This window comes from Nyctibius grandis, chromosome 1, assembly GCF_013368605.1.
Source record: "Nyctibius grandis isolate bNycGra1 chromosome 1, bNycGra1.pri, whole genome shotgun sequence".
NCBI lineage: Eukaryota > Metazoa > Chordata > Aves > Nyctibiiformes > Nyctibiidae > Nyctibius > Nyctibius grandis.
The window spans coordinates 12,211,846-12,239,010 of NC_090658.1; the positions used below are offsets into that span (position 1 = coordinate 12,211,846).

Sequence of the window (27,165 nt, forward strand, 5' to 3'; positions counted from 1 at the left end):
TTATTTCTTTTTGAAGAGCTTGCGGAAGGAGCTCCGGAAACCCCCCTTGGGCTCGTGCCGCGGGTTGTGGTCGCTGAAGGATGTTTGCTCATTGTCATCCTTCTGGCAGAACCTGGTGTTGTCTTCTGCATGGAGCTCCTAAAAGGGAAAAGACAATTTAACCAGCATTTGCAACCTCACATCCTTGTCCCCTTTTCTCTCTCTCTCTCTCTCTCTCTCTCTCTGCTAGGAGGGACCTGGTGGGTGAGGAGGTGCTGGCAAGGCTGGGAGACAACAAGTTACTCGGACCTTGGCAGCACTGGTACCCCTGCAGAGAGCTAGTTGCTGGCTCTGAGGCTGAGGCAGTGGCAGAGGAGTGGAGGTATAAGCATTGTTAGAGGGAACTGGAGCCTTCCTTGCTAAGCTTTTTGTTTACGGGGAGCTTACTAGTCCCTTTTGCCAATGAGGGAGCAAGCCAGCATGGGGCGTTAGAGGAATTTCCCACCCTCTCCTTGCTCATGAGCAGTGTTTACCCTAGGGCAGGGAGGCTTCAGGCTTCTTGAGCAGATATGGTGTGAAAGACTTCTGTTGGCTGTGCTGCTGCCTGCTTTTGTATCTGTGGGGCAGAAGGCTTCATTAGCATGCACACACCTTGTGAATGGGCCACTAAAAGATCTCTGCCCCTTTCAGGAGAGTGCTGAGTTCCTCTCAGCAAGGCTCTGGACAAGTCCCTTTTCTCCAGTTCTGCCCACCACTGCCACAGTGGTCTCCTTTGCTCTGTGGGGGAGAACGTGTCCTGCAGTTCTGGACTAGCTCCACACCTGAACCCTGCTGTGGGCCATAGCTCTATGTAGATAAGTGCCAAAGAGCTCACAGGCTCCTGTTTCTGGGAGGGCTGTATTCCCATGGCTCTTCTCCCTCTGCTTCATCTCCCCTGCTCAGCCGTCCACCACCTCCGTCACTCACTAGGCTTTTTTCTCTCTTTTCTTTCAAGGTTTCCTTGCTGCCTTTTCAGTCAGGTTGTTGGAGCCTTCCTGCCATCATCATCTGCATCTACAGCCTCATTTGCATCTTGCCTCATTTTAACAGGAGGATGTTTCTCCAGGCAGCACTGAGGGAACTAGCTAAGGACCTCACAACACCCTCGGCCTCTTCCCTGGGAAGTGTGAAGGGCATCTTCCCCCTTGACTGTGACAGCTCAAAGCTGACTCTGAACAGGCACTGCAGACTACAGAAACATTGATCCTGCAAGACCTGGTGTCCCTGAAGGGCTAGAGTGCCGCTTGCCATGCCCAGTGGTTGTCTGAGGGATGTGGCTGCTGGGCTCTGCCTATTTTCACACAGACTTTAGCGTGGGCCTGTGCAACAAACACAGGTGAAACAAAACCCGTGGACTAGATCCTTGCTGGTGTAAATGGGCTGAGTTTGTCCGAGTCATGCTGGCTTACACCAGCTGAGGATCTGATACTCAATCCATTGGTTTTCTTAACCCAGTACTCCTCACAGTGGGTGGAAAGGCACCTTTTTAACTCGGTGCCACCCTACAGCACTAATTTCAAATAGCTTTGCACATACTTAGTGACCCTGATCAGATACAACATTTACTTGTGGGGGAAGCTCAGTGACAGCTAGAGACACACAAGAGACTAGATTGTCTCAAGGGTGTCAAGCTGTCACTCAGCTAGCTGTGTGCCTTAAGGCCGTGCTTGTCCACAGGGAAGATGTGTGAAAAGGAGCTGTCTTGTCCCTGCCTAGGGCATGTACATGCAGATGAGGACTTTGAACACGTGGACTTGGAAGCTATTTTGGCATGTTTGCCCTAACTGTATCTCAGATCTTTCTCCTGCTGCTGCCGCTGCTTCTGCACCACCACGTGCCTTTTTTTTTCTCCTCCTATTTAAGCCTCCTTACTTCCAAAAAGCTCTGTTTTTCACTCGCTCCTCTCTGTGGGGGGAAGTAGCTCCTTTGGGAGCTTCGAGATGAGGCTGAGATCATGTGAGGCTGGACATTCCTCTCCTGCTTCTGCTGCAGCCGGCTCCCACTGCTGCTCCGTGTGCTGTAGAGTCTGGTACTCATGCCCTCAGCGCTTCTCGGCAGCTCCTTCAGAGACCTGCTCAGCTGCTTTCCTTTGCTGTGGAACATCTCACGCTTGTAAGTACTGCTGCTGACAGGAGTGCAGCTCTTAGGCAATGGTTGTAAGGCATGATCTGTCCTCTCTGGTTCTGATGTGAAGTTAACAGGCCTAAGGAAGCAAATGTCTAAGCTGGACTCAGAAGAGGCCGGGGAGCAATTCTCAAAGAGAGCAAGGTTTTGGAAGGCATCATCTTCATAGGGTCCTGGCAGGGTGAAAACCTCCCCAGGGTAGTCAAACTCTTCATAGCTTGGCGCAAAGTTCCTCGCATCTTGCAGCAACTCCACAGAGGTCCTGATGGCTCGCTCGGTGTTTCCCACCGCATCAGCTGGTGGTGCTTCATACTCCATTTCAGGGATAGATTGTAAGGGGGCTGTCAGAGCCTTGAGTTCCTGCTCTGTGAGCTGAGAGGATGCAAGGATGTTCTCCGGCCTCTCATGTTTTCGGCTTTCCATTTCCCAGTCAGAGGGCTTTACAGCCTGGATGTTCTCCATCACGGTTGGCTGGGGTTTCTTCATCTGGGGCATCAAATGCCTTAAAAATAAACAAAACAAAACAAAACAGAAGGAAGTGGAATGCTAAAGGATGACCAAGAGACAGTGTGACAAAACCCCCTCCCCCTTCTCTCCCAGCCCCGTTCTCTTGCTTTTAAGGCCAAAAGGTATTTTCATATCTTTGAGAACAGTAACAGAGCTGCCACTGATAGAAATTGCCTGGCTGGGTTAGCAGGAGCAAACTTGCAGGGGTACAACTGCTTATCCCACAGCTGTGGCTGACTTTTGTACTCTACTCCATGAAATTAATAGAAACTGAGATGAGAAACCAACTGTTCCATCTCTCTCCTGTTCATCTGCATTTTGGATTTTTACTTTCCTTCTCTTTCTGTAATGTAGGGGCTGTGTCTTACTTTCCTGTGGTCTGATTGTCCTTTCAGGTGCACAAGGTTCCTCTCTTAGGTTGGGTGACTCTGTCCCCAGAAGTGTGTCAGGAGTACTTGGAGGGCTCCTACCCTCCGTGTATTCTAGGTAAATCAGCAGAGTGTACTGCATTGGATGAGGTATTAGGTGCAGGGTGTGCACCTCCATGGCCCTTAACGAACACTAGTTAGGAAAGTCTCGCTGCCGTCTTCTGGGAAAATAATGAATGGAGTGGGGGAACAGAAACCTTGTGATGTTCAAGATGTGCAGAGCTCTGCATCTGGGGCAAGATAACGCCATGCATCAGACCAGGCTGGAAGATTTGGATTGACCAGCAGCCCTGGTATGAACCTGGGGTTATAGCCAATGCTAGGGTAAAGATGAGCTGACAGCATGCTCTCATGGCAGACAAGGCAAACCCTGACCTGAGCTGTATTAGGAGCTGCATGGCCAGCAGAGCCTGAAGAGTTATTTCTCCCCCTTCTGTTCAGTGCTGGTGAGGCCACACCTCGACCCATGTTAGGTCCTCGGTTCAGGATAAACGTGGGGAAACAGGGGAGGCGCCAGATGAGTCTACCAAGATTGGGGTCTGGAGCATCATGTCTGTGAGGGGAGGGAGATTGGTTTGGGTAGTCTGGTGAGAAGGAGGCTAGGGATTGATCTAATAACACTAGCATTTGAGGGGACTCAGAATGATGAAGCCAGACTCTTCTTGTTAGTGTCAAATAATGTAAGGAAGCACAACAGCCACAAATTGCTGACATAAGAAAATAGGCAAGTCTAGCGTGCTTCTCTGATCATCATCTCGGTTGGCACCTATCAGTAGGCTAAAAATGGCCAAAGATTGCCCGGTGCTACCAGTAGCCCTGTCTTTCTTGAATTAGTCGTGTGTCTTTTTGAACCTGTTTGTACCTGCATCTTGTGGTAGTGAATCCCATCATTCAATGATGTGCTGTGTGGAAAAGTACTTTTTTTGCTAGTCTGAGACCTTTGTCGTGTTTCCTAGCTCTTGTAATGCTGACAGTGAATTATGTAGAGTGTTACTATGCACACCGCAGCCAGGGCTACACAAATACATGTCCTCCCTGGTACACTGTTAAGACAGCTAGCAAGAGCATTGACAGCCCTGGGTAGAGCTCTGAAATGTTTCCTGCTTGTAAGCCATATGGTAGTGGATAACAGAAAGGAGACAACCCTTCATCTCTCTATGCATGCACAGGGAGTAGTCTTGGAAATGACAGTCTAACTGCCTAGTGTCACTGGCATAGTATGGGTGAGGATAGAGTTTTCAGCCTACTTTGAAAGCCTTGTACTAGGACAATAGGCTTACGGGGTTGTTGTGCCAGAGGAAGGTGCTGGTGGGAACGACTGTATTGTCTCTTCAGAGTGAATCCCGCTATCCCGGATAGATGTCGCGCTGGGTGTTGGAGAAACCTCTTGGCTCGTACACTGGGAGGTGAGACCTTTGTACAGCTTTACCAGGGATGACCTGAGGGAGGAGAAATCCATCGTCGTGCTAAGAAATAAGGCAGGGAATGAGCACGAGCATGTAGAATCACAGAAAACAGGGCTGGGAGGGACCTTAATATTCCCATTCACCTCTTCCCACCCCAAGGGAGGACCTGTTCCACCTAGCCTGTCACAGTCAGCAGGGTGTCCAGCTTTCTGTCCTGTTCTTAATGCCTCTCCTAGTAGCAGTCCCTCCCCAGCAATCTGCTCCAACCCTTTACCACTCTCCATATTTGGAAGCTTCCTTTGAAGTTTGAACTTGTCTGGCTCCCCAAGTGAATCATCACAAGGAGCAAAGGCAACCAGGTTTTGATTTTAGTAAAAAGTCTTGATTTCAAGGAACTCTTCTGAACCACAACTTGAGAATCTACATTGAGTCATTTCTATCTCAGTTCATCTCAAACAGGTTATGGGAGGCTTTTGTTTTTGTCGCCCCACTCCCCCAGTAAAATAAGGTAGCACTATTCTTTCTCCTGTTAGCCTGTGAGGGCTTCAGGCAACAGTCTTGGTATCCACCAGGGCCCTGAGCTGCCAAAGCAGCTAAGTCCCCATGTATTCTCCCACTGGGGAGTGACTTTGCCATCAGCTTAAGGAAACAAATGTTCCCTTGAAACACGTGGCTGATATGTTTTTAGAAGGATTAAACTGGTTTTCCTTTCACTCTCAGACATAGACAGAAGGGCTGACCCTAAATCTGACCTCAGTTTTGAGGACAAATGCCAATAGTGGGCGTTCTCCAGCATTTGTCTGCAAAGGGCTTTGTTTTATTTCAACAAAGCAATGTGCCTGTTGATCTTGCCTGGACCTAAACCCCCTGTTTCTAGGCTTCCCCCACACCTCCCTTTCCCTGGTGATAGAGAGAACGAGCTGATGTTGTGCTTACTTCTTCAGCTTTTTCCTCTTCTGTATAAGCAGGTCTTCATTGCATTGGAAGAGTAGGCTATAGTGTGAGATGAAAACCCGGAGGCGCTGCACACACACCAGCAGCAGGTAGTAGTCAGGATGCTCTTGCTCCGTGAACTTCAGGACATTCTGGGGCACAGAGGAGAGCAGGCTGTTTGCAGGGTGTCCTAACCCTTTCTGGGGAGAAGGTGCTATTGGGACCATGGATTAGTGCTCTGGAGTGCCCATGGCACTGCCTGGTGGGAGCTTTTCTGGGCAGCACCAGTTTCTGAAGGACTTGGATGGGGCCTGCCTCCTACTTCTCCAGTGCAAATATACACACAAGTAACCACTGTAAATGTAATCATGGGATGTGTGGGTGATGTACTGGTTGAGTTTAGCGTTGGATAAATAAACCAATCTCTTTTTTTTATAGGGCTTTCTTTCTGTGTCGTTTGCCTTGTCTGAAATGTTTTAGTACAATTCAGATAACCTTCCTGTGAACCAGAACTCTTCTTATCAGCAAGCTCTGTGTGTGAAAGGTTGTTGGACCCTCTCAGCCTCTAGCCCTCTTGGTGTTTCAGCTAACAGGCATGTGGACCACTGAGCAAAGAGGCCATCTCTGTTACTGGAGTTAGGTTGGAGCTCACAGTAAATGTGCCCCATCTCTGCCCTCCTGTTCTCCCAGAGCAGCAGGCAGCAGAGCTTTCGGCTTCCCAGGGGACAAAAGTTGGTTCTGTCAGGCCAAATGGAGAAACTGGCAAATAGAAGCAAGCTTCAGGTGAAAATTATGAAAATTAAGCTATTCTCAGCTGGCTTTCCCTTTCAAAGGTTTTTTTCAGAGAGTCCACTGGGTTAGCCAGAAGCCCTGTACCTGTACAGGCCTGAATACCAGCTCTGAGTTAAAAGTCACATGTTGTGATAAGAGTTCAACAAGACAGTTTCCATCCTGGGGCCCTACCTGTAGATGAATAAGGTATTCAGGGATTCGCTGGACTATATGGAAGAACAGAATGTAGAGATCAGACTTGATTTCTTCTTCTACCTGAAATACAGAAAGCAACTTCAGAGTCTCTCCCACCCATAAAACATGTCTGCTCCTGAATGGTTCTGGGGTTTAATGAGTAGTTACATTCTAAGTAGTTATAACAGTTTACAGGAGCATGCCAGTCAAGTGGCAGTTGTGCACAACAATACACCAGTCTTCATCTTGCTTCTCAAAGGGGTATTTGCAACTCCTTCCACCAGCAATGCTAGTCCTAAGGATGAAATTCCTTAGGTTGTGGATTACCTACAAGGGAAACAGCCTAATTAAGTAGGGATGTATGTTTAAAGTGCACTAGTTAATTTTCATTGAAACGCTAGGTAGATGCTGTTGTTCAGAATGAAGTTCTTAGTTTAGGCCCAAATGAATTGAACAAAATGAGATTGCCTTAAAATTGAGATGTCTTGGAAGCGAGCTGGTGTGGTTTAGTCATTGCACTTTAAAACTAGTTTTATACTTAACTTTCCTAGTTTAAACCAAGAATCAAGGGTATGAGACCAAATACCTGAAGCTGAACAGTAGAGACTGTTTTATCTCTAAAGCACTTACAGCCTCACTCTTGGTCTCCCTGTTTGGATGAGTCCTCCATTTTCCAGGAGACACTGTTTGCCTGGAACAGGTCTGGATAGCATGTACCTACGTAGGCAAGCTGTCTGTGAGGCTTGATCTGAGACATTATTTCATGTCACAGCAGAAATACAGCTTTGGTTACACACAATGATGAACATGTTAAAGCTGCCTTTTGTAGGTGCATGTCAGCCATGGCAACGTTCGGGAAACTAGCATCTGCTAACAGAACAAGTGGACTGGCAGAAGAGTCCTATCGTGGGCAGGTATAACAGGAAGAGATCCAGGCTTGCATGTAGCCATTACATGTCTGTAAAGCAGGCAGGAAATTTACCTCCTTCAGGATCACCACATGGATCAGAGAGATGCATTCTGGCAGGTCCCTCAGGTAGGCAACATAGTAGTCCAGAAAATTATTCTTACAAAAGGAGAAAAGAAAAGAACAAAGAAACTTAAGAGAGATTTTTGGTCATAGAGCAGCCAGAAAGAGAAACTGTTGATTCCCTACCATCACTCCTGGGAGCTCATCAGTGCAGCAGAGCACTGTGTGAAGCTTTCAGGGCTTGGGACTTCTCAAGAAAGGCTGTTTAATGAAATGTGTTCAGCTGTTGAGCACAGTGTGTAAAGCTTTGTAGCAGATGGGAAAGGTAGAGAGGCTGGGGTGGAAGAAGCTTTTCTTATTTAAGACTTAAAATTTATAGAGCATCAGATGAGTTTTTACACATCCTTCCAGGAGAGGTCTCACTGCTCGCCAGGGATTGGGCAGACCTTCACCCTGAGAAGGAGGTGCTGTTTTACTTGGGGTTACAAACCATATAGGATAAGGGGCCTGCCCACCTGCTTGTCATAAGTCTGAGCAAAATATTGGGGAAGGGAAGCATAAGAAACATGCTCTTTTCACACCCTCACTGTGAAGACAGACATCCAAGCTGTCAAGGCTCATGTGTGGCTCCTGCAACCAAGTATAGGTCTCTTGTATTTGTTATAGGGCTGTGCTATGTGGCTGCATGCCCCCTGACCAACCAAGTACTACAACAGAGGGGCTACCATGCACCAGAACTCCGCTCAAAGGAGACTGGCTGAAAGGCCACAGCTTTACTGGCCCTAGCCCACAGCTTCACAGCACAGCCCCTCTGCTGCAAGGTATCTCGACCCACCTATGGGCCATCAGTTCAACTTCGTGAATCATAGCAGAAAAGTCCAGAGAGGTCTGTAACATACCTCATCATTTGTTAACTTCAGGAAGATGTCTCCTAGGATCCCTTGTCGCGGCCAGCTCAGGACTCGCTCCTGTAGAGCATGAAGTAAATCCACATGCTGCTGGACCAGGTACCGCAAGGAGTTGGGGAAGAAACTGAAGGAAGACGATGTCACACTGGTTACACAGAGCAGAAGCTCAGCCCTAAGCATGTACTGCTGAAGTGTGTGTTCATGGGTGGTCAGCACAGGCTTGCTTTAAACACAGGTATGATTAACTCCTTTCATTGGAGTCCTGGCTGCACCAGGAGGCCCTGTTTTGGCTGCTATGTACACGCAGGTACCCTCTCCAGTAGGCTATTACTACAGTGTTTTGAAGGTTTCGTAGGCTGACTCTCCAGTGCATTGTGTAGCTGACCAGAATTTGCAGAACTCAAAAGCCCAAGGCAATGCTGCTGTGGCTAATGGAGCAGGACCATGGGCCTGAGCCATCCCATAGAATGCTTGGAGGAGAGCTCCTTATCTTTGTCTGTTGTCTCATTTGTCAGGCCCTTTGACAAGCCAACCCTTTGATGCAGAGCTGGTCAAAATGTGCTACTGCCTTTCTGTTATTTCATGCTGATTTCATCCAGAATCAGAATGAAGATGTCAACTATCGAAATATTTTGCCACATGGAAAGGTCCTAGGGAAAAAGAATAATAATAAAAACTCACTTTGGACTATCATGCTTCAGTTTGAACTGTGTGTGTCATGTACCTGCTTAAATAAGTCCACATCAACCCATGTACCACAAGTCCCACAGGGGACTTCTATCAAGTGGCTCCTTGGATGTGGGACTCCTAGGGACAGTGGAAAGAGCCAAAAAAGAGAGAGCTAGTAAGGACTGGGCTCCCCAAATGTGCTTAGGGACTAGGAACTCCCAGGCCTAAGCTGAGTGAATGGATGGCAGCCACTAGCCAGGGGCTAATGCCCACAGCAGCTTCTAGAGCTGGAGCTGTGGACTGGGAGAAGCAAGCAGTGAATGCACAAAGCTTTGTTCCCAAACAGGCAGGAGGCATGCGAAAGAAGAACAGGAGACTGATGGGACTCAGAAGGAGACTGAAATGAAGTAGTAGTGAAACTGTTTGGGATGCAACGTGGACAAGATGCAAGGACAGGCAGTAAAGTCTTCAATCACTGCAAAAAAACAACCTTCCAGTGCCTCCAGTTTTCAACTAGAAATAAGCTCTAAGTGTTGCAAAGATCTCTGTGTGGATGAAAGAAAAGTGAGAGAGAGGATGATGCAGAAAGAATATTGACTGAAGAAAACTCCCCAAAAGAGAGAGCACACTAAATCAAATACCTTCTCTCTTTGGTGCTCCTTTTCACATCTGGCCCTTGCAGCGTGGCTTTGATCTTCAGGATTAGAGAAAGGTTGATGACATATTTCCTTTCTGACTCCAGCAGCTCCAAAGCGATGTTCTGCCTTTTGGCTTCCAGAAGATAATGGTTAAGTTTAAAAATAAGGAAATGCTGACCTCAAGGACAGCCTCATGTTAGACTGGTGGTCTGACATTAAACCATGAAAGGAGAGACTGTCGAAAAGTGACACCAATGTCTTGTCTTTGTGTGTCAGCTTTCCCCAAAATATAAAATTGAAGCCTGATGCTAAAGCATGCCCCAGCCATGACTGGAGCCACAGTTTGCTAAGAAAGCTCCAAAGCAAATGTGTTTTCCCTTATGAATACCATTTTTTTCTAAGAATAATAAAACAAGCAATCAAAGGCAAAACAACTCATACCAGGGTTTCACATCAGTTTCCTGTGGAATGAGAAGTTATATTTTTCACCCACTTAAGCAAATACACTGTCACAATCCCATCAGTACTCTGAACCTGTCAGGTCTTGGAAAGGAGAATGGGTGTCCTGGGTGCAGAGCAATTCTGTCAGTGGCACAGACCAGCAAATACAAAGGCCAGAAGTCTTGGAGACTGAGGCCCTGAGGCATTCCCCACCTAGGAGGAGAAACTGGCTTGTGTATCTCCCTCCATAGAAGCTGATTACTGACCAGCTCACACCAGAGGTGAACGCAGCGTTGAGCCTCTCTAGCCAGAGTTTTCTGCTCTGTCCTTACCAGCCAAAGAGGGTTCGCATATAATGTTGTCTGCTGAGGTGTATCTGCTTTGGCCCATGTCTTTCCCTCTCTCCGGTTGCTCTTTGGAAATGTATTCATCTCCCCAGTCCTTGGTGTCCTTGGGCTGCTTCCACACTGTTGATGGCAGATGCACTTTTGACTGCCCCTCTGTTGTCAAGGAAGGCTTGAGGCTATCATCTGTCTCTATGGTTGCTCCTACAATGACAAATAACTGCATGGATCTTGACATCTCAGTTGACAGGTTATGCTATAGAAGGCAGCTAACCTGCATTATCATCCATTTGAAGTACTGGAAGTGAGCGTTTGAAGCATTCTCTGTGCTTCACAAGGGCTGTAGCCTTGTAGGGTTAATTTAGAAACAGAAGTGCAGTTGGTGAGCACTTTGGCAGAACAAGGTTTGCACTCCTACAACATTATTTTCAGGCCAAATAAGGTCCAAAATTAGACACACGTTAGAAAAGAAAAAACATATTCCAAGTATGGTTGCACTTCAGGGTTTTGGGACGCTTCAAGTCTTGGTAATATGACACTCACTGGCAGGTATTGTAGAAACAGAAAGTATTATTCTAATTTGGATTTAAATGCCATTCTCAGTGGATGTAAACTGTCATGGCTTTTAAAACTTTTGTTAGTGTGATGTGATCACACAGCAGCAGCAGGACTGATAGTCTGAGGCTATTAAGTCACAGAGAAGGGATAGTCTGAGGCTATTAAGTCACAGAGAAGGTAGAGGAGGGTGCAGGTGCATTAGAGCCATTGGGCTGAAATTGCTTTAATGCAAATACTTTTAGTTTAGGTTGCAATGAACCATTTTCCATAGCTTTTGTTCTCTCTTTTTTTTCAAGTGTATTCAAGCAAAAGAGCTATCCAGAACAGTGAGTGCTTCTAGTGAACAGCGCAAACATCTAGTGGTTGTTCTCATGTGTCCTTTTGCTGGCCAGGATCCTTAGTGTCCCCTTACTATACCCTTCTCTTCTGACCGATTTTTATTTTTGCCAGAAAAACTCCTCTTCCCAAGTGGAAAAATGGCACTCTCATTATTCTTTGCCATATCAGTAAGCCTCAATTCTTCCTTTCTCCAAAGCCATTTAGAACCTGCAAAAGCAGCAGCTGAAAGGCTTTCCCTGCCAAATATCAATCCTTTGCATTGTCTGTCAGGTATTTGGCACTTCAGGGACACAGGTTTGCCCTCCTATTTCGACTGCAAATATGAAAATGGAGATACATGGCAAAGTGAAAGACATTCCTGTGAAATACATTCCATGAAAGCACTTCTTCAGTGCAGTAAAGCAAGCACTCTAGTTGAATCATTGTCCTACTGTTTTTTGACAGTTTGATATTTTCCTACCTGGACCTGCTACGACTTTCACACTTCCTTCTCCCATTGGCATGATCCTGGTGTCAGACACTGTTGAAGAACAAAGGGAAACTTTACAAGAGAAGATGGCTGTAGAGCAGGCTTCTTCCTGCTAAGCCCAGTCAATATGGTTAGATCCTCCAGTCTTTCACATTCTTGCTATGGAAACACCCTTGTTAGAAGGTTCTTTACTGTTGTGGCTCTTGTTGCAGTCTTTGTTTCAGTAGCACCTGCAGGCAAGCTAATGTGGAGGTCCGTGTTGTGCTTGGTGCTGTATGACTGCAGAGGAACGTGAGTAGTCTTGACTTGTCCTTGCTCAGTAGGTGGACGTTGGGTAGAAGGCACCCAGCAGGCAGAACAAGAGGATGGAGGCCTGACACAGAGACATGGCTGCCATTTTGAGTGGAAAGGAGCTTATTGAAGAGTGGAGGGGTGAGATGACTGGAAAGAAAGGGGCAGTGGGAGACGTGTGTGAGAGGTGGATGTGCAAGAGGGATGTGAGGGAGAGGGCTAACGTATCACCTCAGAGTAGGGCAGAGGCAGGTCATGACTGGTCAGATTCTGAGCAGAACAGAATAGAAAACAGCACATGGTTTTCATTCAACCTCTGTTGATATTTTAAATGTATGTGTTTTTCATGTCTTCCTATCTGAACAGCAAGAGAGTGATAGACCAGTTTAGACCCCCAAAGTTAATTATAGAAAAAAAGGTTCTGGTCCATCACCTTTTCTTTGATTCCAACCTTCACAAGTGTTTGGCAGTTGACAGTGTTTTCCTCATCAAGGTGTAACCCTAATACCATGGGCTAGCAGCTTCCGCAGCTAACAAGGGGCAGTGATTCTCCTAGCAGTGTGTATGTGCGAGGAGCAGTGACACCAGGAGCCTAGTGTGTATATATACCAGCTCCCATGTCCCCTTGTCAAATCAACCACTGGTATGGCCCCTTAATGACACCAGGTGTTCTCTGTCAGCCCAGTCCCTGTGATCCTCCTTTCTGTGCCCTGCTCCCTTACATAGAAACAAATCCCCAGGTTGTAGTATTTTTATGAGGGCCTCCTACTTGGCTCTTTGTCTGTGCCGCTAGCATTACATGGAAGAAGATCCAGCCTGCTTCCCTTTCCTTGGAGGAGGCAAGCAATGGCTTTTGGGACAGTGTTCACAGAGCAGCATCTCCTGAATCCAGGCCAGCACCAAGGTTACTATCCTGAGACACTGTGCTGAGGTGCATGCACAGACCCAGGAGCAGTGCTGCTGAGGGGAGCACCCCCATTCTCTTTTTGTGCTGCTGTCACCTGAGGAAAACTTGGTGTCCTCTTACCCTAGTGACCTTTTTCTGTTTTGGTTTGTTTTTTTTTTACCTGAGGAAGGCACTGCATTTACCTACTCTATTTCCTACCTTTTTCATAAGTCACGTTGTGTAAAAGACTCGTAAAATCTTCATTGATCAGCACAGGTTCTGGGAGGTTAATGGATCGAAATGGGCTGCCCTGGAGGGGTGTAGGCACTGTCTGTGACCCGTGATCATCCTTCTGTGCTCTTCTGTACAAATACAAAGAACGAGACGGTTGGAAAGTATGAATGCTACACGTGAAGCTCCTACACTGCAGTTGTGGCAGACACCAGTATAAGCACAAGCACAGAGTCAGAAGTAGGACGACTCCAGCAGAGACCAGGAAAGGACTTGGCTTTGATGCAGTTCATGAGCAATTGTTCTGGAAATAACTTCCACTGGCTATAGGAGAAGGTTATTTCAGATCTGTTCTTTTGCAGAGCATATTTCATCTAATTAAATGGCTTAATTAGCTAAGGGGCTGGCCTAGATTTGCAAAATGTTTGCATCAAGGCAGCTATACACCCATCATCAAAACTCTGTTTTCAGAAGGAGGCTAATCAGGGCCAAGATGGACGAGCCGTCTGCTTCATCACAGCAACAGTGTGGCCCAGCAGTGTGCAAACATGCTCCTGCATGATCCTGCTCAGAGAAGAAGAGGCTGGTGACAGGAAAGCAGGGCATGACTGCACCATCAGGAGCCCACTGAGTCCTGCATGCTTGGAAGGAAAAACTGCAGTGCTACTGGGGGTGGCTTAGGAATAGCTTGTAATGGTTGAACGCTCCTGACTTTCATCAGTATTCCTGCCCCAATGTGTCTTTAGCAGGTCTGTGTGTTTCACCAGGCCTTGGTTTCCCTGAGAGCTGCTGGGGCTATTTTGCTGTTGGAATCCCAGTGAGGTATTGGTGGTTTTCGGCTGTGTTTGTTTTGTGGGTTATGTGTCTAAAAGCCTGGGGTGAACTGAAGGCTAGAGCTTCCAGTAATAATCAGTGTTGATACACATGCCCAGCCACTAAAAGATTAAGAAATTAAGCTATAAGAAAATTAACAAAATGGACACCACTGCTAATTAGCACTTCCAGAGCCCTGGAGTTTGAGCCCTTACTTAGCTTTTACTTTCCGTGATTCCCGCCGCTTCTCTTGCTGCAGCTGCTCAATTTTCTGTTGCATTTCCTCCTGCTTGGCACTGATTTCTTCAATCATTGACTTTGCATCGCTGAGCTCCTCCTGAGAAACAGGCAAAAGCACAGCATTCCCAGGGTGCCCATCAGCCTTGCATAGCACAGCTTTGAATGCTGACTGGTGTGCACTAGAGATGTTTCAGGGTGCTGCAGAGAGTGGCTCTGTGATTAGACACTCTTCCTTTACAAGTCCGGTGTGTGTAATACATGCCATGCACAGCATGGCAATCCTTAATTCAACTACAGGCGACTCCCCTAAGCCAGCATGATGTCGCATGGTTAAGGCACTGATGGGAGATGGAGACATAGGGCTTCATCCACCAGCAGTTGAAAGCACTGGGAGGGCTCCTGCCTCTAATGGCATTTGGAGGTGGGCCTGAGGAAGCACGTTTCCCTCTGCAGTTCTCCAGCATGTGTATTCACATGTTGCACTTGGTTCACATCCCAGTGTGATCACTCATGTGTAAGCTTTTGCCAGTCAGGCCTTGGAGCTGCATTTTTAGCCTGGTTTCCTAAGGAAATGAGGCCCTCCATAACCTCCCTGTCAGCACGTCCTCCCTCAGGCAGTTTCAATGAAGCCTTACTTGGATGTAGAGCTCTCTGATGCATGAAGTTCCTGCAGGTTTCATCAACGTGAGCAGCAGGATGGAGAAGAGAGACTCAAGAGTTTCTTGTAAATTGGAGGGATTTCCCCCAAGCAAGGATGTGACTTCACTGGGAGCTCAACGTTTGGACAGCCAACATGGGCATGAAGCAGAGGGAGAGCAGCCTTTACCTCTCCTGTTGCTTGCGTAATTCCTTGTACCTGGATTTTAAAAACCCCTTTTTCCCCCTAATAATGTCCTGGATAACCCTGCCTCTGGTTGCTTTGAGACCTTTGCCATGTGCCCTTGCACTTCTTGTCTGCCTTGCTCATCTGGGACCACAGGGCTCCTTCTGCCCAGTGTCGTCTGCGTCTCCCTGTCACAGGGTCAGTAATGGGCTTTTCCAGTAAGCAGCCCACTTTAACTTCACAAGGTATTATTATTGACTCAGCAGAACCCCATGGGGAAAATTTACCATACAAACAATAAAACAGTTCCTCTGCCTGCCTCCTCACCGGCTGTCATCCAGTTTCTGCATGGAGACACTGGCGGTTTAAAGTGTACATCAAGCCTCCTTGCTAGGCTCTCTCTCCAGTCCTTTGTCTTTATCCTCTTGGGCCAGATCAAACCAGGCAGCACTTCCTCCCAGCCGTGTGGGAATGCAACTTCAAAAGACTTTAGGGTTTTGTGTTAATTGCCTGCTCCCCAGCGGCTTTGGTTCCTGTAGGAAATGCAGGAGACCTGGCCTAGGGAGAGGTATGGCACAGTGGCCCAGTGGCAGGCTGCAAACAGGCTATATGCCCATTGCACATGCAGCCCAGAGCAAGGGTTGCTTGTGCCCAGAGTAGCTCGCAGCACTGTCTCATGGCTCATCAAGAAGGCTGAACAGGCCAGGGCGTGGGTTATGTTTGGCTTGGACTAGTCAGGGGAGACACAAAGCCAAAGGAAGTGCACCAGATATATCTGGAACAATTGCCAGCTCATTTTCTTTGCAAGCAGGAAGGATTGATGGAGGCAAGGGAATGCTGCCCCATGCCACCCGAGCTCATGTGGCAGGTATACAGCCCCCCCACAGGTCACACTCCTACCTTGAATGTGTTGAGGGAATTCTTCATCTCGGCCACTTTCTCTTCCATGGCACAGCGGCAGCTCTTGACCTTCTCCTCCAGGGCATACTCGCCATGCTGGATTCGCGACAGTTCCTGCATTGCTTCTGTGAAACCCGCTTTCAACTCAGAGGCTAATGCCTGCAACTAGAGGAACCATAAACATGGTGGGTTCAGTCCCTCCTCCCAGATGCAGGTGGCTGTGTCCCCAAGGGTCACCCATGGTTCAGAGTGGCATGAAGGCTGGGTGTAACCCATCCTGTAAGGTGCTGTCCTCTTTCTCCTTCTCCTGTCATGGCTGGGAGACATGGGGAGAGGTTCAGTCCCTGCTGCAGCCTCAGTACAGGGTAGGAGGTGTTTGTCTTGGGCAGTCAATGTGCCCTTTTTAGACTCGGAGTTTTTCTAGGCTCCCTGGCAGTTTGCAGCCTGTCAGTCTGCAGAAGGAGAGGACAGCCTGAAACATGCCAAGAAGGTTTGCAATAACAGCAGCCAGATTATCAATCCCCAAAGCAGCCAAGCAATCAAGAACATGTCTGTTTTTGAGCAAGTCCTCCTCCCCCACATGCTCGTGGGGCTGGTGCTCTCCCCAGACAGGTCTAACACCTCCTCACTCTCCAAGGGCTGTGGAGAAGCTCTGTCCTTGGTCAGCGGGCCTTTTCTAGAGAAGGAGGCAGCTCTTTAACTTGTGATGGGGAGGGAGTGGGAATTTTTCCCCCGGCATACAGCGATACTGTGCCCACTCTCCCTGTTTTCTGTCCCTAGAGGCCCTAGTGCTGCTGGAAGAGCTCACAACCTAAGCTGGAGGCAGCCGGTTGATAGCTGGGCGAAGCAGGAGACAGACCGGGGCGAGCCAGGCTGGCATAGCGAGCAGACAAGGCAGGTGTGGAGGTGGGCAGTGAGGGGAGGCAGGCAGCTTGCAGAGGGCTAAGCGGGGACACCCTCTTTGGGGGCAGCTTGGGCTGGTGACCCTGAACTCCGCCCCCACTGCTGTGAGCAAGGTGCTCATTCTGCCTGCACAAAGCCCACGGCGAGGTCGCGGCCCAAGGCGCTTTGGTACCAGTGGTTTTTACCTTTACAACAGAAATTCGGCCTAACATCTGGTTATAAACTGAGTCCAAAACTGGAGCACTGATGGTAAGAGGACAGCCACCCCGGGGAACTCAGGCGCTTGAGTCCTGTAAATGGAGCAGAGATGGCTTCCGATACCTCAGGGCAATGGCATGCACCATCCTCCTCTGATCAAGACTGGCAGTGTCTTTACAGAGGACATCTGCCTGACATCCCCACTCCTACCCCAGTGCTTACCCCACAATCCCCAGTCTGGGCTGGCTGGACACACATTCCCAGATCTGCCTGGGTAGGAGGAATGGGACTGACAGGAGCTGGGACAGGGCAGAGAGGAGCAGGAGACTGAGGACATCTTCCCTCCTCAGTCAGTCAACCCTGACTCCCCAAGCCAGCTGGAGCTCCAGACCCCTTGGTTCAACACCTTCACCCACCCTTCCTGGCCACAGTGGACACCTTCTTGTGACACTCCTGTGTCACAGGAATTGTCACCCTGTGACCTGTGAGTGTAGCCTGAAGGGTTAGAGGGGCTGCTTGGGCCCATGGCTGCTAGGGGAGGCAATGACCATACTGCTTCTGATATCTCAGCCTAGGGGAGTGAGCCAGATGCTTTGAGCGTCATCAGACATCCTAACATACGTGCCTGGAGAAGTGGGGGTATATAAAGAACTGCAACTGTGCAAAATGTTAATATTCCCATCCTGCTCACAGGTGCTTGCCACACTTCCACACTGAGCTCATATTGCCAAGGCAGTCTCCCTGCTAGCCTGCATCAGGGCTTAGGCGTAGCACGCTTTCCTCCAAGTGAAAAGGGGTGATTTGTCAGATCCATCCCCTCCGATGAAATATGCTATTCTATTCTATCCTATGCTATTCATTTTAGTGATCTGCTTCAGGATGGAGATGTCACAGCCTCAAGTCTTGCTAGCAGTGAGCAGTCCAGAAGCTGGCCCTGGAGATAACTATGTCTGAGGAGAATAAGCCCAAAATGAAATGTTCTGCCCACAAGCCTGGCCATATCCTCCTCGGATGCTTCCAGAAAGGGTGTAAACTAGACAGAGCCTTTGTGAAGGGTACAGGGATGGCAGTCATTGCTGATCTAGAAGTTTCAGAGTCAAAAACTGCTAGGCATCAGCAAAAGTCAGCAAAAAGGGACCACTGCAGAGACTTTGGTGTCCACGTGCATCAAAACTCTCTGTGAAAGCAGAGTTCAGGGCGCCAAAAGAAAGATTTGGACTAGAGGCTGGACTAAAATATCCTCTGCTTCCAAGAGCAGCCAGTCACTTGTTATTTTGGGGTTCACTGTTGGCCAATTTCTGCTTTTGCAGTCACAGTGCTAGCTTGATTTCTTTGTGTATCCTTCCCAGTGCTCCAGATCCCAGCCTGGGTCTGTCCTGCCCGGTACATCCTTCCTCAGCCCCATGCAGCTTGCAGTGGCTATTTCAGACACTGAAATGCATCTTACACTCGCATTTCCCTTTGTTGCCACTTGATGGATGGAAGCAGCCAGCAACACCAATCAGCCATATCTGCCAGGGCTTATATGGCTGGACATGAAGTGCTGAAGCCCTGAGAACTCCCTCCTCTGCTGCCTTTGGTGCTCAGAGCATAGGAAACACAGCCTTGTGGCATTGGATGCAAGTTTGATCCAAAATTGAGTAGAGTGGTACAGGAACAGCACATTATCTTTGAACTCCTGCCAAGTGCAGTGTAGTGCTTGAGCTGTGGATTTTAGCTTGAGCTCATTTCTAACTACAAGCTGTAGAAAACCATCCTTTAAATCCCATGGGCTGTTACAACAAATAGAAGCCATTGAAGCATCAGCTCATGCTTATGTCTTGCCCAAGTGATTATGCCTACAGGACCAGAGAGACATTTCACAGATTTGTGAACCCTAGAAAGTCAAGCCAATTCAGTGTTTCTAAAGTTTCTAAAGTGCAACACATACCAAAAAAGACAGATTGTATCCTACCACGGAAACTTGGCAACAGTTTAACTGTAATGTGTTGCCCTGGCTCACCTATCCATAGGAATAAATACAGTTGAAGAGGAACACACCTTAACAACTTAAGTTGAACTACCTAATGCCTAGAGGATAAATTAATCTGCATGGTCACAGGGAGTCCTTAGAACCCGTCCAAGAACTGTTCAAAAAAAGCATTTAGGCATCTAAATAATTTAGTATGAGATACACATTTCAGCCCCCACCTGCCTTTGGAGTGTGACCGTCAAACCTGACAAAGCAATGCAGTGAGGGATCCAGCGCCATGCATCTATAGCAAATTATGTCTTCCTTGGAGACCATGACTCCCATTTCACCTGCTTCCCTGCTGTTTTTCAGCTCTGTGTGCAAAAACCATGCAAGTAAAATCTCTAGTGAGCCCAAGTCGCTGTGCTGTGCTCTGTGGGTAGCTGCCCAAGGGGAAATGAAGGATTCTCCGCTTCTCTTTGCACGACTCTGATTAACAGGACACTGAGAAGCAGTCACTTGTGACTCTCACTTGTCCTCCAGCCCAACGGGAATATGTTGTTGAATATCTGTTGAAGTCCACCTGGAGAGGGGAGCAAGCGTTTCCCAACATGGAGGGAGGAACCGTGACCACATGGAGGAAGCAATGGAGGCTAGAGGGGAGAAGGGTGAGATTGGAAGACACACAAGGAGCATTTTTCAGACTGGTTTTGAATTTGCAAGAGTGGAGCTATTTATATATATTTATATATATATATATATATATAAAACAGCTGTGAGATCTCCTTTGCTGAGCCTCTACTCTTGTCTCACCTACTGTACTGTCCCAAAGTGCAGACAGGACTGATGCTGCTTCCAGGACCAAAGGCAGCAAAACTGCAGAGCCTTCCCATCCTTCCTTGGTGGGTGCCAGTATTTTGAGCCATTTGCAAAAGATACTGACCGTCCCTGCAGCCTAAAGCTTTGTTCAGACTTTGAGGCAGCCCAGGGGAGATGCTCATGGCCAGGAAACAGGAATGGCTTATGTAAGGAAGGGCTGGGATGGAAAGCAGAGGGCAGAGCCTTGGTGAGCTGCGTTTACTGCCATGGCTGCCACTGAGAGGATGAGAGGGAACCCTTGCTTCCATGAGTAGCTGTGTCAGCAACCCAGTCACAGCTCGTGCTTGGAACTGTCTGGATGGGAAAAGAGGATGAGACAAGAGAAGCACTGACTAGTTAATGGAAAGCAGTATCTTCTCCACTTGCCATGGTGCACTTACAAGCCGTTATGGGCATTAGTGTTGCAATGGTGACAAGGGAGGTCTCAAATAGACAGGGTTTCCACTTCAGGGATACGTTTCTCTTTCAGAAAACGGTTCCATATTGACCCAAATCAAGGTTTAAAGTGCTCTGTTGTGTTTCCTGCAGACTGTAAATGCATAAGAAACATCACTGTGGAAACACTGAAACTGTATCTTGCAGGAAGGATGCTCCCGGGCTGTGGTGTAGACAATCTTGTTGCATCCGTTGTGGCTAATTGCAGCAAGAATATCAACTTGAAGAGCAGCCGCAGAGCTCTGGAAGTCCTGATCACCTTGAGCCAACGTGGGCTCAAAGACAGGGTATCCAAGCTCCTGGCTGGGGAGCCAGAGACATGCAGCAAGACTGAAAGCTCTGGCTAGCCTGGCTGCTCTGGATTATCAGGCAAGAAGAGCACCCCATGGTCCAAGGAGCTGTGGGGCTGCCAGGGTAACCCAGAGCCCCCTAGGATACTTGGTACCCTTCTGGGGAAGACACCCCTGCCCCATGTCAATCAACACATCCTTGCTTCTGGGACAGTTCATCAAGTTTGATGAAAGCTCATCAGAGCTCAGCCATGAAATCTCCCTCCGGCCCAGTGAATTGACATTCTCTAATTGGTGCTAATGATGCCAGCCAGTTAATTAGCTGAGCTCACAAATCACCTGTCTAAACACAACTAGTTGTGAGCAGAGAAATTTTACTGAAGTGTCTTTTAAGATGAGGCCCAAGATGTGATATGTATGACATTTATTCATGCAGTGTGCACATTTTAGTTGCCGTGTTCCTTTTAAGTGCCTACATTTTTCCTTCCACTTAATTTAGCTTTTTAACTACTGTTTATCTATTAGTAATTCTTTAAACTCTTGGAGATATTTAAGGGCATTTTGCTCATCTTTACCTGGGAAATCTGTGTTGCAGGGGTACTCACAGGCACACTTTCAGTCTCTCCTGTGGGAATAAAGAACTTCAGTCAATTAAAATGACTTATTATGGTTGCTATAAATAACCGGAACAGAGGGTTTGAAGTCCCTCTTGAGGTACAAATCAGTTTTAAAGGACTCAAGTCTCACTTTAGGAAGTGTGAACACCATATCGTTTGTAAGATAAACTGCAATTATGAAATAGGAATGGCTGACCTAATGTGATCCATTCACCTAATCAGATGTTAAATTCACCTCATTTGCTGTCTTGTGTCTGTCCAAAGCTGATCCATGTGAAGAGGTGAGAAACCCTGTATATGCAATTAGCACTAAATTGCTCCCTGTGAAGTTCAGTTCTGTGTGCCAGCCTTAAGTAACATTTTTTTTTCCCCTAAAGCATTACTGATCCATCTCTCTTCTGAAATTGTGAATTTTATCCTCTACTATATTTGTACATATTTCTATTATCTCCACAAAAGGCTGATCTGATCTGTGTATTTTAAGTCCTAAGTTACATTTATCACAATGCATTATTCATCCAAGCAGTAATCATTTCTTTAGTAGCACCAAAAAATACATCTTTTTGTCAGTTTTAAATTCCTAGTTTTTTGTGGCATTGTGATCCCACCTGATTTTGTACAATGGAGCTAGACTTAACATTTCTGAAACAGACTTAGCTCATGGAGGAGCTTATATCTATTTTGCAGAAGTTTTTTGGATATTGCAGAGACATTATCTCTAGGCATTAATGGGTTCTTGATTGAAACCCAGAAGTCCATATTTATTATTTCCTCTTCTAACATTGGCTCTTCTATGCTAAAACCTTCAGTTATCCAATGGAAATTATCGCTGGTTGTGCTGCCATTGCACTTTGAGGGAATTGTAGTCCAATGGCCATCACTTTCTTTGTTATTCCCTACATCAGGCTCCCTGGCTGGCCTTCACTCCCAGAAAACACTATGCCACCCAGATTCTCACCTGGCAATGTCACTTCATGAGGTGGGTTTTCTCTTGCCTCCAAGAATTTGCCTCACCCATCTCTGCTGTCAGTCACAGACACGACCAGTGACCCCAGGCCCAATTCTAGGGGCAGGCAAGCTCCCTCTTTCCATGCTGACTGCAGATGCTCAGTGCCTTACCCACCTGAGCCTTTAAGACCACAGAAATTCAGTCCTGCAGAGGCTTGAAAAGGGTGCAAGGAGGACTCTATGCAGTCAGCAGCTGCATTAAGTGGAAAGCTGAAGCCTGGAAGGCAGAGCTTTACAAGGCACAGCTATGTTCTGATTTCTTTACCCCTGAGGGGGAATATGGGTTACTGCCAAGGGCACCTATGAATTGGCCCTGTTCTGGTCTCTAGGATTTGGCCTGATTCAGAGGAACGTGAGCAAATTCCCCAGTGACTCGCAGAAGTGAGAGGCAGAGGAGGAGAGGCCGTGTGTCCCTCTCTGCCCATATGCTAATTTTTTTCCCCTTGCTGGCTGGTCTTGCAGCCATGGGGTTGGGTAGCACGGTCAGACACTGACCCTCCAGGGAATATCCTCCGAGGTTCCTCCTGGGGAAAACAAGGGGCATCAGGCTGATTGGGAGAAGTAACCATGACTCCAAACTGCTAGCTGTTTGGGGTCAAAATTCATCAGCCAGCCCACACCAAGACCCACGTTTCAGCTTCTAAATGACAGGTTGTTTTCATTTTCAGCTTTGGCTCTTCTGGGTCTTTTTGGGGGGGGATTTTTTGTGCAACCCCACAAACTAGAAAGGAACTTTTGGCCTGAAGTGAAAGATGAAGCTCTTTCATGATGCCTGGAGCTGAGGCTTGAGAAGGCAGTCGGTGTGTACCATGATCCTCCTGAATCAAGAAAACTGAGGTACATGTCTGTTCTGATGTAAATGTTACTGCTGGACTCTTACTGTGGGATGGTAATGACTGACCTGAAAAGAGCAAGAGGGCATGTTTCTTAATAGCACAATACAAACCAGATGCTGGGAGAACAAGGAAATGCTGGTTTTGCAAAGTGGTGGACGTATTGAATGCTGAGCTTTGTGTCAGGTAGAAGCGCGGCACAGCAAGGAAGAGCCATGGTCTCTCCTCACATTTTCTTTGGGTGTTTTTCAATCTGCTGTATAACATAGAGGACTCGACTCAAGCCCTGCAGAAGTCTGTAGGGATCTTTCATTTGGGTTTGGATACGGATCAGTCTGTAATGTCCTTGGACACACTCAAAGCAAGGAACTGCTCCTTAGCAAGACTGAAGGAGGGGAGAGGATCCCTGCTACTGTGATTTTTACCTCCCACTTTTGCCGTAAGCACGAGCAGAAGCGCTCTCTGCATGTACCCAGTCAAAACCCAGATAATTTCTATAAAGTCACTGCTAAGAGCTGGAGCAGAGGAGGCTCCTCACAGTTGCACTGTGGGAAGCAAGGGGCTTTGTGGTTATCTCCTAGTTTCTGCAGTGAACATCTGCAGCCCATGGGGGCATACCAATTAATTGGAAAAAATCCCTGAGTTAATTTCCTTTTCAGCCTGCTGTAGTGGAGGGGCCTAGGTACACAGACCCAATTTAGTCAAATTAGAATAATAATAATAGAGAAATTAACTCTCCATTACCTATGCCATGAATGAACATTGGCACCACCAAGCATCTTTTAAGAGGGAAAGATGGTCCAGGCTCTCTCCTGAGCTGACAGTTATGGGCACACCTAAAGCTGCTCCCCCTAGTCCTCATAGTTTCAAGAGTTCCTCAGCATATGGGCACAGTCACCTCTGAGGTGTCAAGGCAGAGCACGATGCTGCAAGGGGTTTGGCGTGGAAAGCAAGTCAGCCCCACATTCCTCTGCAAGAAGAACATCTAAAGCTGGTTGATAACCACTAAAATGCTGGACCTGAAACCCTGAGCTTTTCAGACTTTCTAGAAGTGGTACTGACTGTAGCAGGTCTGGTTGCATGCAAGCGGCATGGCCTGCATACATCTTGGTGTTTGCAAGATCAGGACTGGTGCAGAAGTCTGGGTTGTGGCACTGACATGAACAAGAACCCCTTGCAACAAAGCATGTGGGGGAAAGAAGCAGATCCTCATCACAGTGCCCTCATGTAAGATGTAGCTTTTGACAGTTAGAAGTCTCTGCACATCCCAAGGCAGAGGTGGGTCTGAGGCAAGAAAGGGGAATGACTTCCCATGCTGGACATTGCATATGCCACAGGATTATTCTCCAGAGGGGAGAGGGAGGTGTTTCTAAAATAAGAGAAAAACTTCAAACCCCAGATATTTCTATGAAACTAAAAGAAGGGAACATTTGCCCACTGCTGCCATGGCTAAGAGGTGCTCTGGGGGGCTCGCTGGCAGCTGCCAACATACAGGTCATATGAGAGCAAGTTTCTTCCTTGCTGTCTTTTATACTATCAAGAAGTGAAATAAGAGGATGCTTTACCTTCTTGTTTGTTTGAGTCCATGGCTGCTATAGGGTGTGCGTCCTTGCAGGGACTCCAGTCCTCACTCTGGAGGGTTCTGGCTGGTCACTGGGAACATCCCATGGCTTAGAGCTGCCCACATGTGAGCCCTGCGATGGGTCAGCTGGTCTGAACCCTGAATGCAGAAAGATGCAGAAAGGGTTTATTGAGCGGAGATGCTCAAAGTTCAGAAGACAGAGGGAGGAGGAGGGATTTGAGAGGGAATGAGGCATCTTAAAGGTTTGTTTGGGTTCACAGTGCCTCCACAAGCAGAGTGGGCACAAACACTTCCCTCCCAGCCCAAGGCCATTTGTACTTATGTGGACAGGTGATGAACAGGTACTATGTAATCCCACAGAGACTATTTGCTCAGCAAGATGCTTCTTGTTTGAACACAGAAGCAAAATTAGATGTATTTTGAATGGCACATGAACATCTTGAATGGGTGCTCTGCATCAAAGAACCAGCTTTTTGCTATGCAACTAATCCCCCTAAATGTCCTCCAAACTTGTGTTTGGGCCACAGAGATACTGCCTTCACAATGATGCTGCACAATCCTGCTGGCACTTTTGGAGGCATTTGTACTGCCATGCCTGCTTTCTCTGTCAGTTGTCTCCCTGACTTTTGGAGGCACAAGAGTGCTGCAAGGCACCTCGGTGAACAGAGCTGCAGCCTCTCTGGATACCAGGGCCAACACAGCATGATGCCATGCCCAAGTCACTCCCTTGGTAAAGCATTTCATCAGTCCGGTAATGGGGTTAGGACCTTGGGAACAGTCTTAAGATAATGCCTGGTTAATGACGCAGGCAGAGCCCCAGAAAAACGGATTGCACCAGCTCATACTTCTCTTATCGGCATGGGCACTGCCCCACATCCACACTTCCTCTCCCCAGGGTTTAATTCAAGTCTGCTTTTGTCCAGCCTTACTCGGAAACTAGATGTGATTTAGGAGTCTAGAATAACCTCCCACCTCTGTTCCTGTTTGATGCAGATGTGCCCAAGGCTGATGTGGGTTATCGTTAGCTTTGCTAATGGGATTGGAGGGGCCAGTGTAGTTAAGGCACAGAGCTCTGCTGACACAGCTCTTCCAGGAGGGGCTGGTGGTTTGGGGAAGCCTGGGGTGATGTTTTCAGGGAAGCAGTCACACAGAAAGGCATATAGTATTAAGCAGAAGGGAGAGATGCAAAAGATGCATGAGCCCTTGGTGGCTTTAGGAAATGGTGCAGTCAGCAGCATAGCTTCGGGCCACACACTTTGGATCTGACAGTTTTCCAGGGTGGAACTCCCAAGGGAGGAGGGTGGTGGCACCATCGGGGCTCCTGAGATGAGGGTGATGCTGAGCATTTGTGACTGGGGCAAGGGATGCCTCTTGTGGTCAGGATGGGAGTGGCACAGCCATCAGCATACCAAGCCAGCATCTTGCTGAGGGTATGATGTGGACTGAAAGGCTTCCAGCACAGCGCTGGAGGGACTTGAGGTTTAGCATCTTCTTGAGATTGAGGATTAATGAAAGGATAAACTTCTTATTTGTAAGAGAGCTGCTTATGAGATGTCCCCCTAAGAAGATCCACTGTCTTCTCAGCATAGAGGATCCTTTGGTCACGCATGTGGAAAACCTGAGCAAAGGTGATGGCACTTTGGATGTGGGCTTTGTACAAACAGGCTGGGAAAGCTTCTAGGTGGATGCCTGGTTACAGTGAGATAAATGTAATATAGTTTATTAAATCTGTTTTCTATCAGCTGATAGTGTAAAAGTTACTTTTTTGTTCTGAAGACTCTTAGGCTCATGACAGAGTTTAGATGGACAGGGACCCCTGGAGTTATCTGACTGAAAGCAGGGCAAACCCCAAAGCTAGAGCAGCTCAGGGCCACTTGTAGTCAAGGTCTGAGTATCTCCCAGGCTGGAGACATCTCAGCCTTTCTGGGCCTGTCCCAGGGCTACACCGCTACCATGAGGAAGAATTTTTTTCCTTATAGCCAGTCAAGGTTTCCCTTGTTGCAACTTGTGCCCATGGCAATTTATCCTTCATTGCATCTGTGAGAAGAGCCTGACTGTCTGTCTATCACCCCCTTAACATACTTGCAGATGGCTGTAGGACCCTCCCTCAGCCTTCCCTTCCCCAAGCTGAACAAACCCAGCTCCCTCAGCCTCTCCTCCTATGCTGTGTGCTCCAGCCCTCTTTAGCAGAAATAAAAAAAAAACAAAAAAACAACAATTCTTTTTCTGGTAGGTATTCCAAAGAATGGCAAGAATGTTATTTGCTTCCAAAGCACAGAATTATGCAGCTGTTTTTAAAGTAGCTAAACCTCCTCTCTACCAGTTTTGAGAAGGTACTGAAGTTCGAGTCTCTGAGTGAAACACACTTTTAACTTCTACTTCAGTAGCAGCTTGTAAACAAGTTGTTAAACTTTGCTCCCAGTTCAGGCTAGTCATTGCAATAGCAAATTCCTGAGGCTTTTGTTATTGGGCCATTGAACTGGGACCAGCTTGTTTAACACTGAGAACTGGTTTCAAAATTTAGAATTGTTTTTGCAGTGTTAGGGGAAAAAGAACAAATAGGAAAG

The 27,165-nt window shown here is 47.5% G+C and overlaps 1 protein-coding gene across 1 annotated transcript; it reads right to left on the reverse strand.

Moving 5' to 3' along the window:
- On the reverse strand, window positions 1-24,603 carry ARHGEF33 (Rho guanine nucleotide exchange factor 33). Its single transcript, XM_068397665.1, has 16 exons — window positions 24,582-24,603; window positions 21,134-21,183; window positions 15,903-16,067; window positions 14,155-14,276; window positions 13,115-13,257; window positions 11,710-11,769; window positions 10,688-10,699; window positions 10,341-10,553; window positions 9,571-9,700; window positions 8,252-8,384; window positions 7,365-7,448; window positions 6,380-6,463; window positions 5,420-5,568; window positions 4,358-4,516; window positions 1,883-2,644; window positions 1-139 (listed from the first exon to the last, which is right to left on the reverse strand). The coding sequence occupies exons 1-16, from the start codon at window positions 24,601-24,603 to the stop codon at window positions 1-3; spliced, it is 2,427 nt and encodes an 808-aa protein (XP_068253766.1).
- Window positions 24,604-27,165: the final 2,562 nt, after the last annotated feature.

What these genes read in the sequence shown, in the direction of transcription:
- ARHGEF33 (XM_068397665.1), bottom strand. Translation starts at nt 24,603, where the DNA reads ATGGACTCAAACAAACAAGAAG. An exon ending in ATGCGAACCCTCTTTGGCTG is followed by an intron (nt 9,701 to 10,340) that starts GTAAGGACAGAG and finishes ATCTTCTGGAAG; the next exon opens with CCAAAAGGCAGAACATCGCT. An exon ending in TCCTCTGGCACAACAACCCC is followed by an intron (nt 2,645 to 4,357) that starts GTAAGCCTATTG and finishes TTTATTTTTAAG; the next exon opens with GCATTTGATGCCCCAGATGA.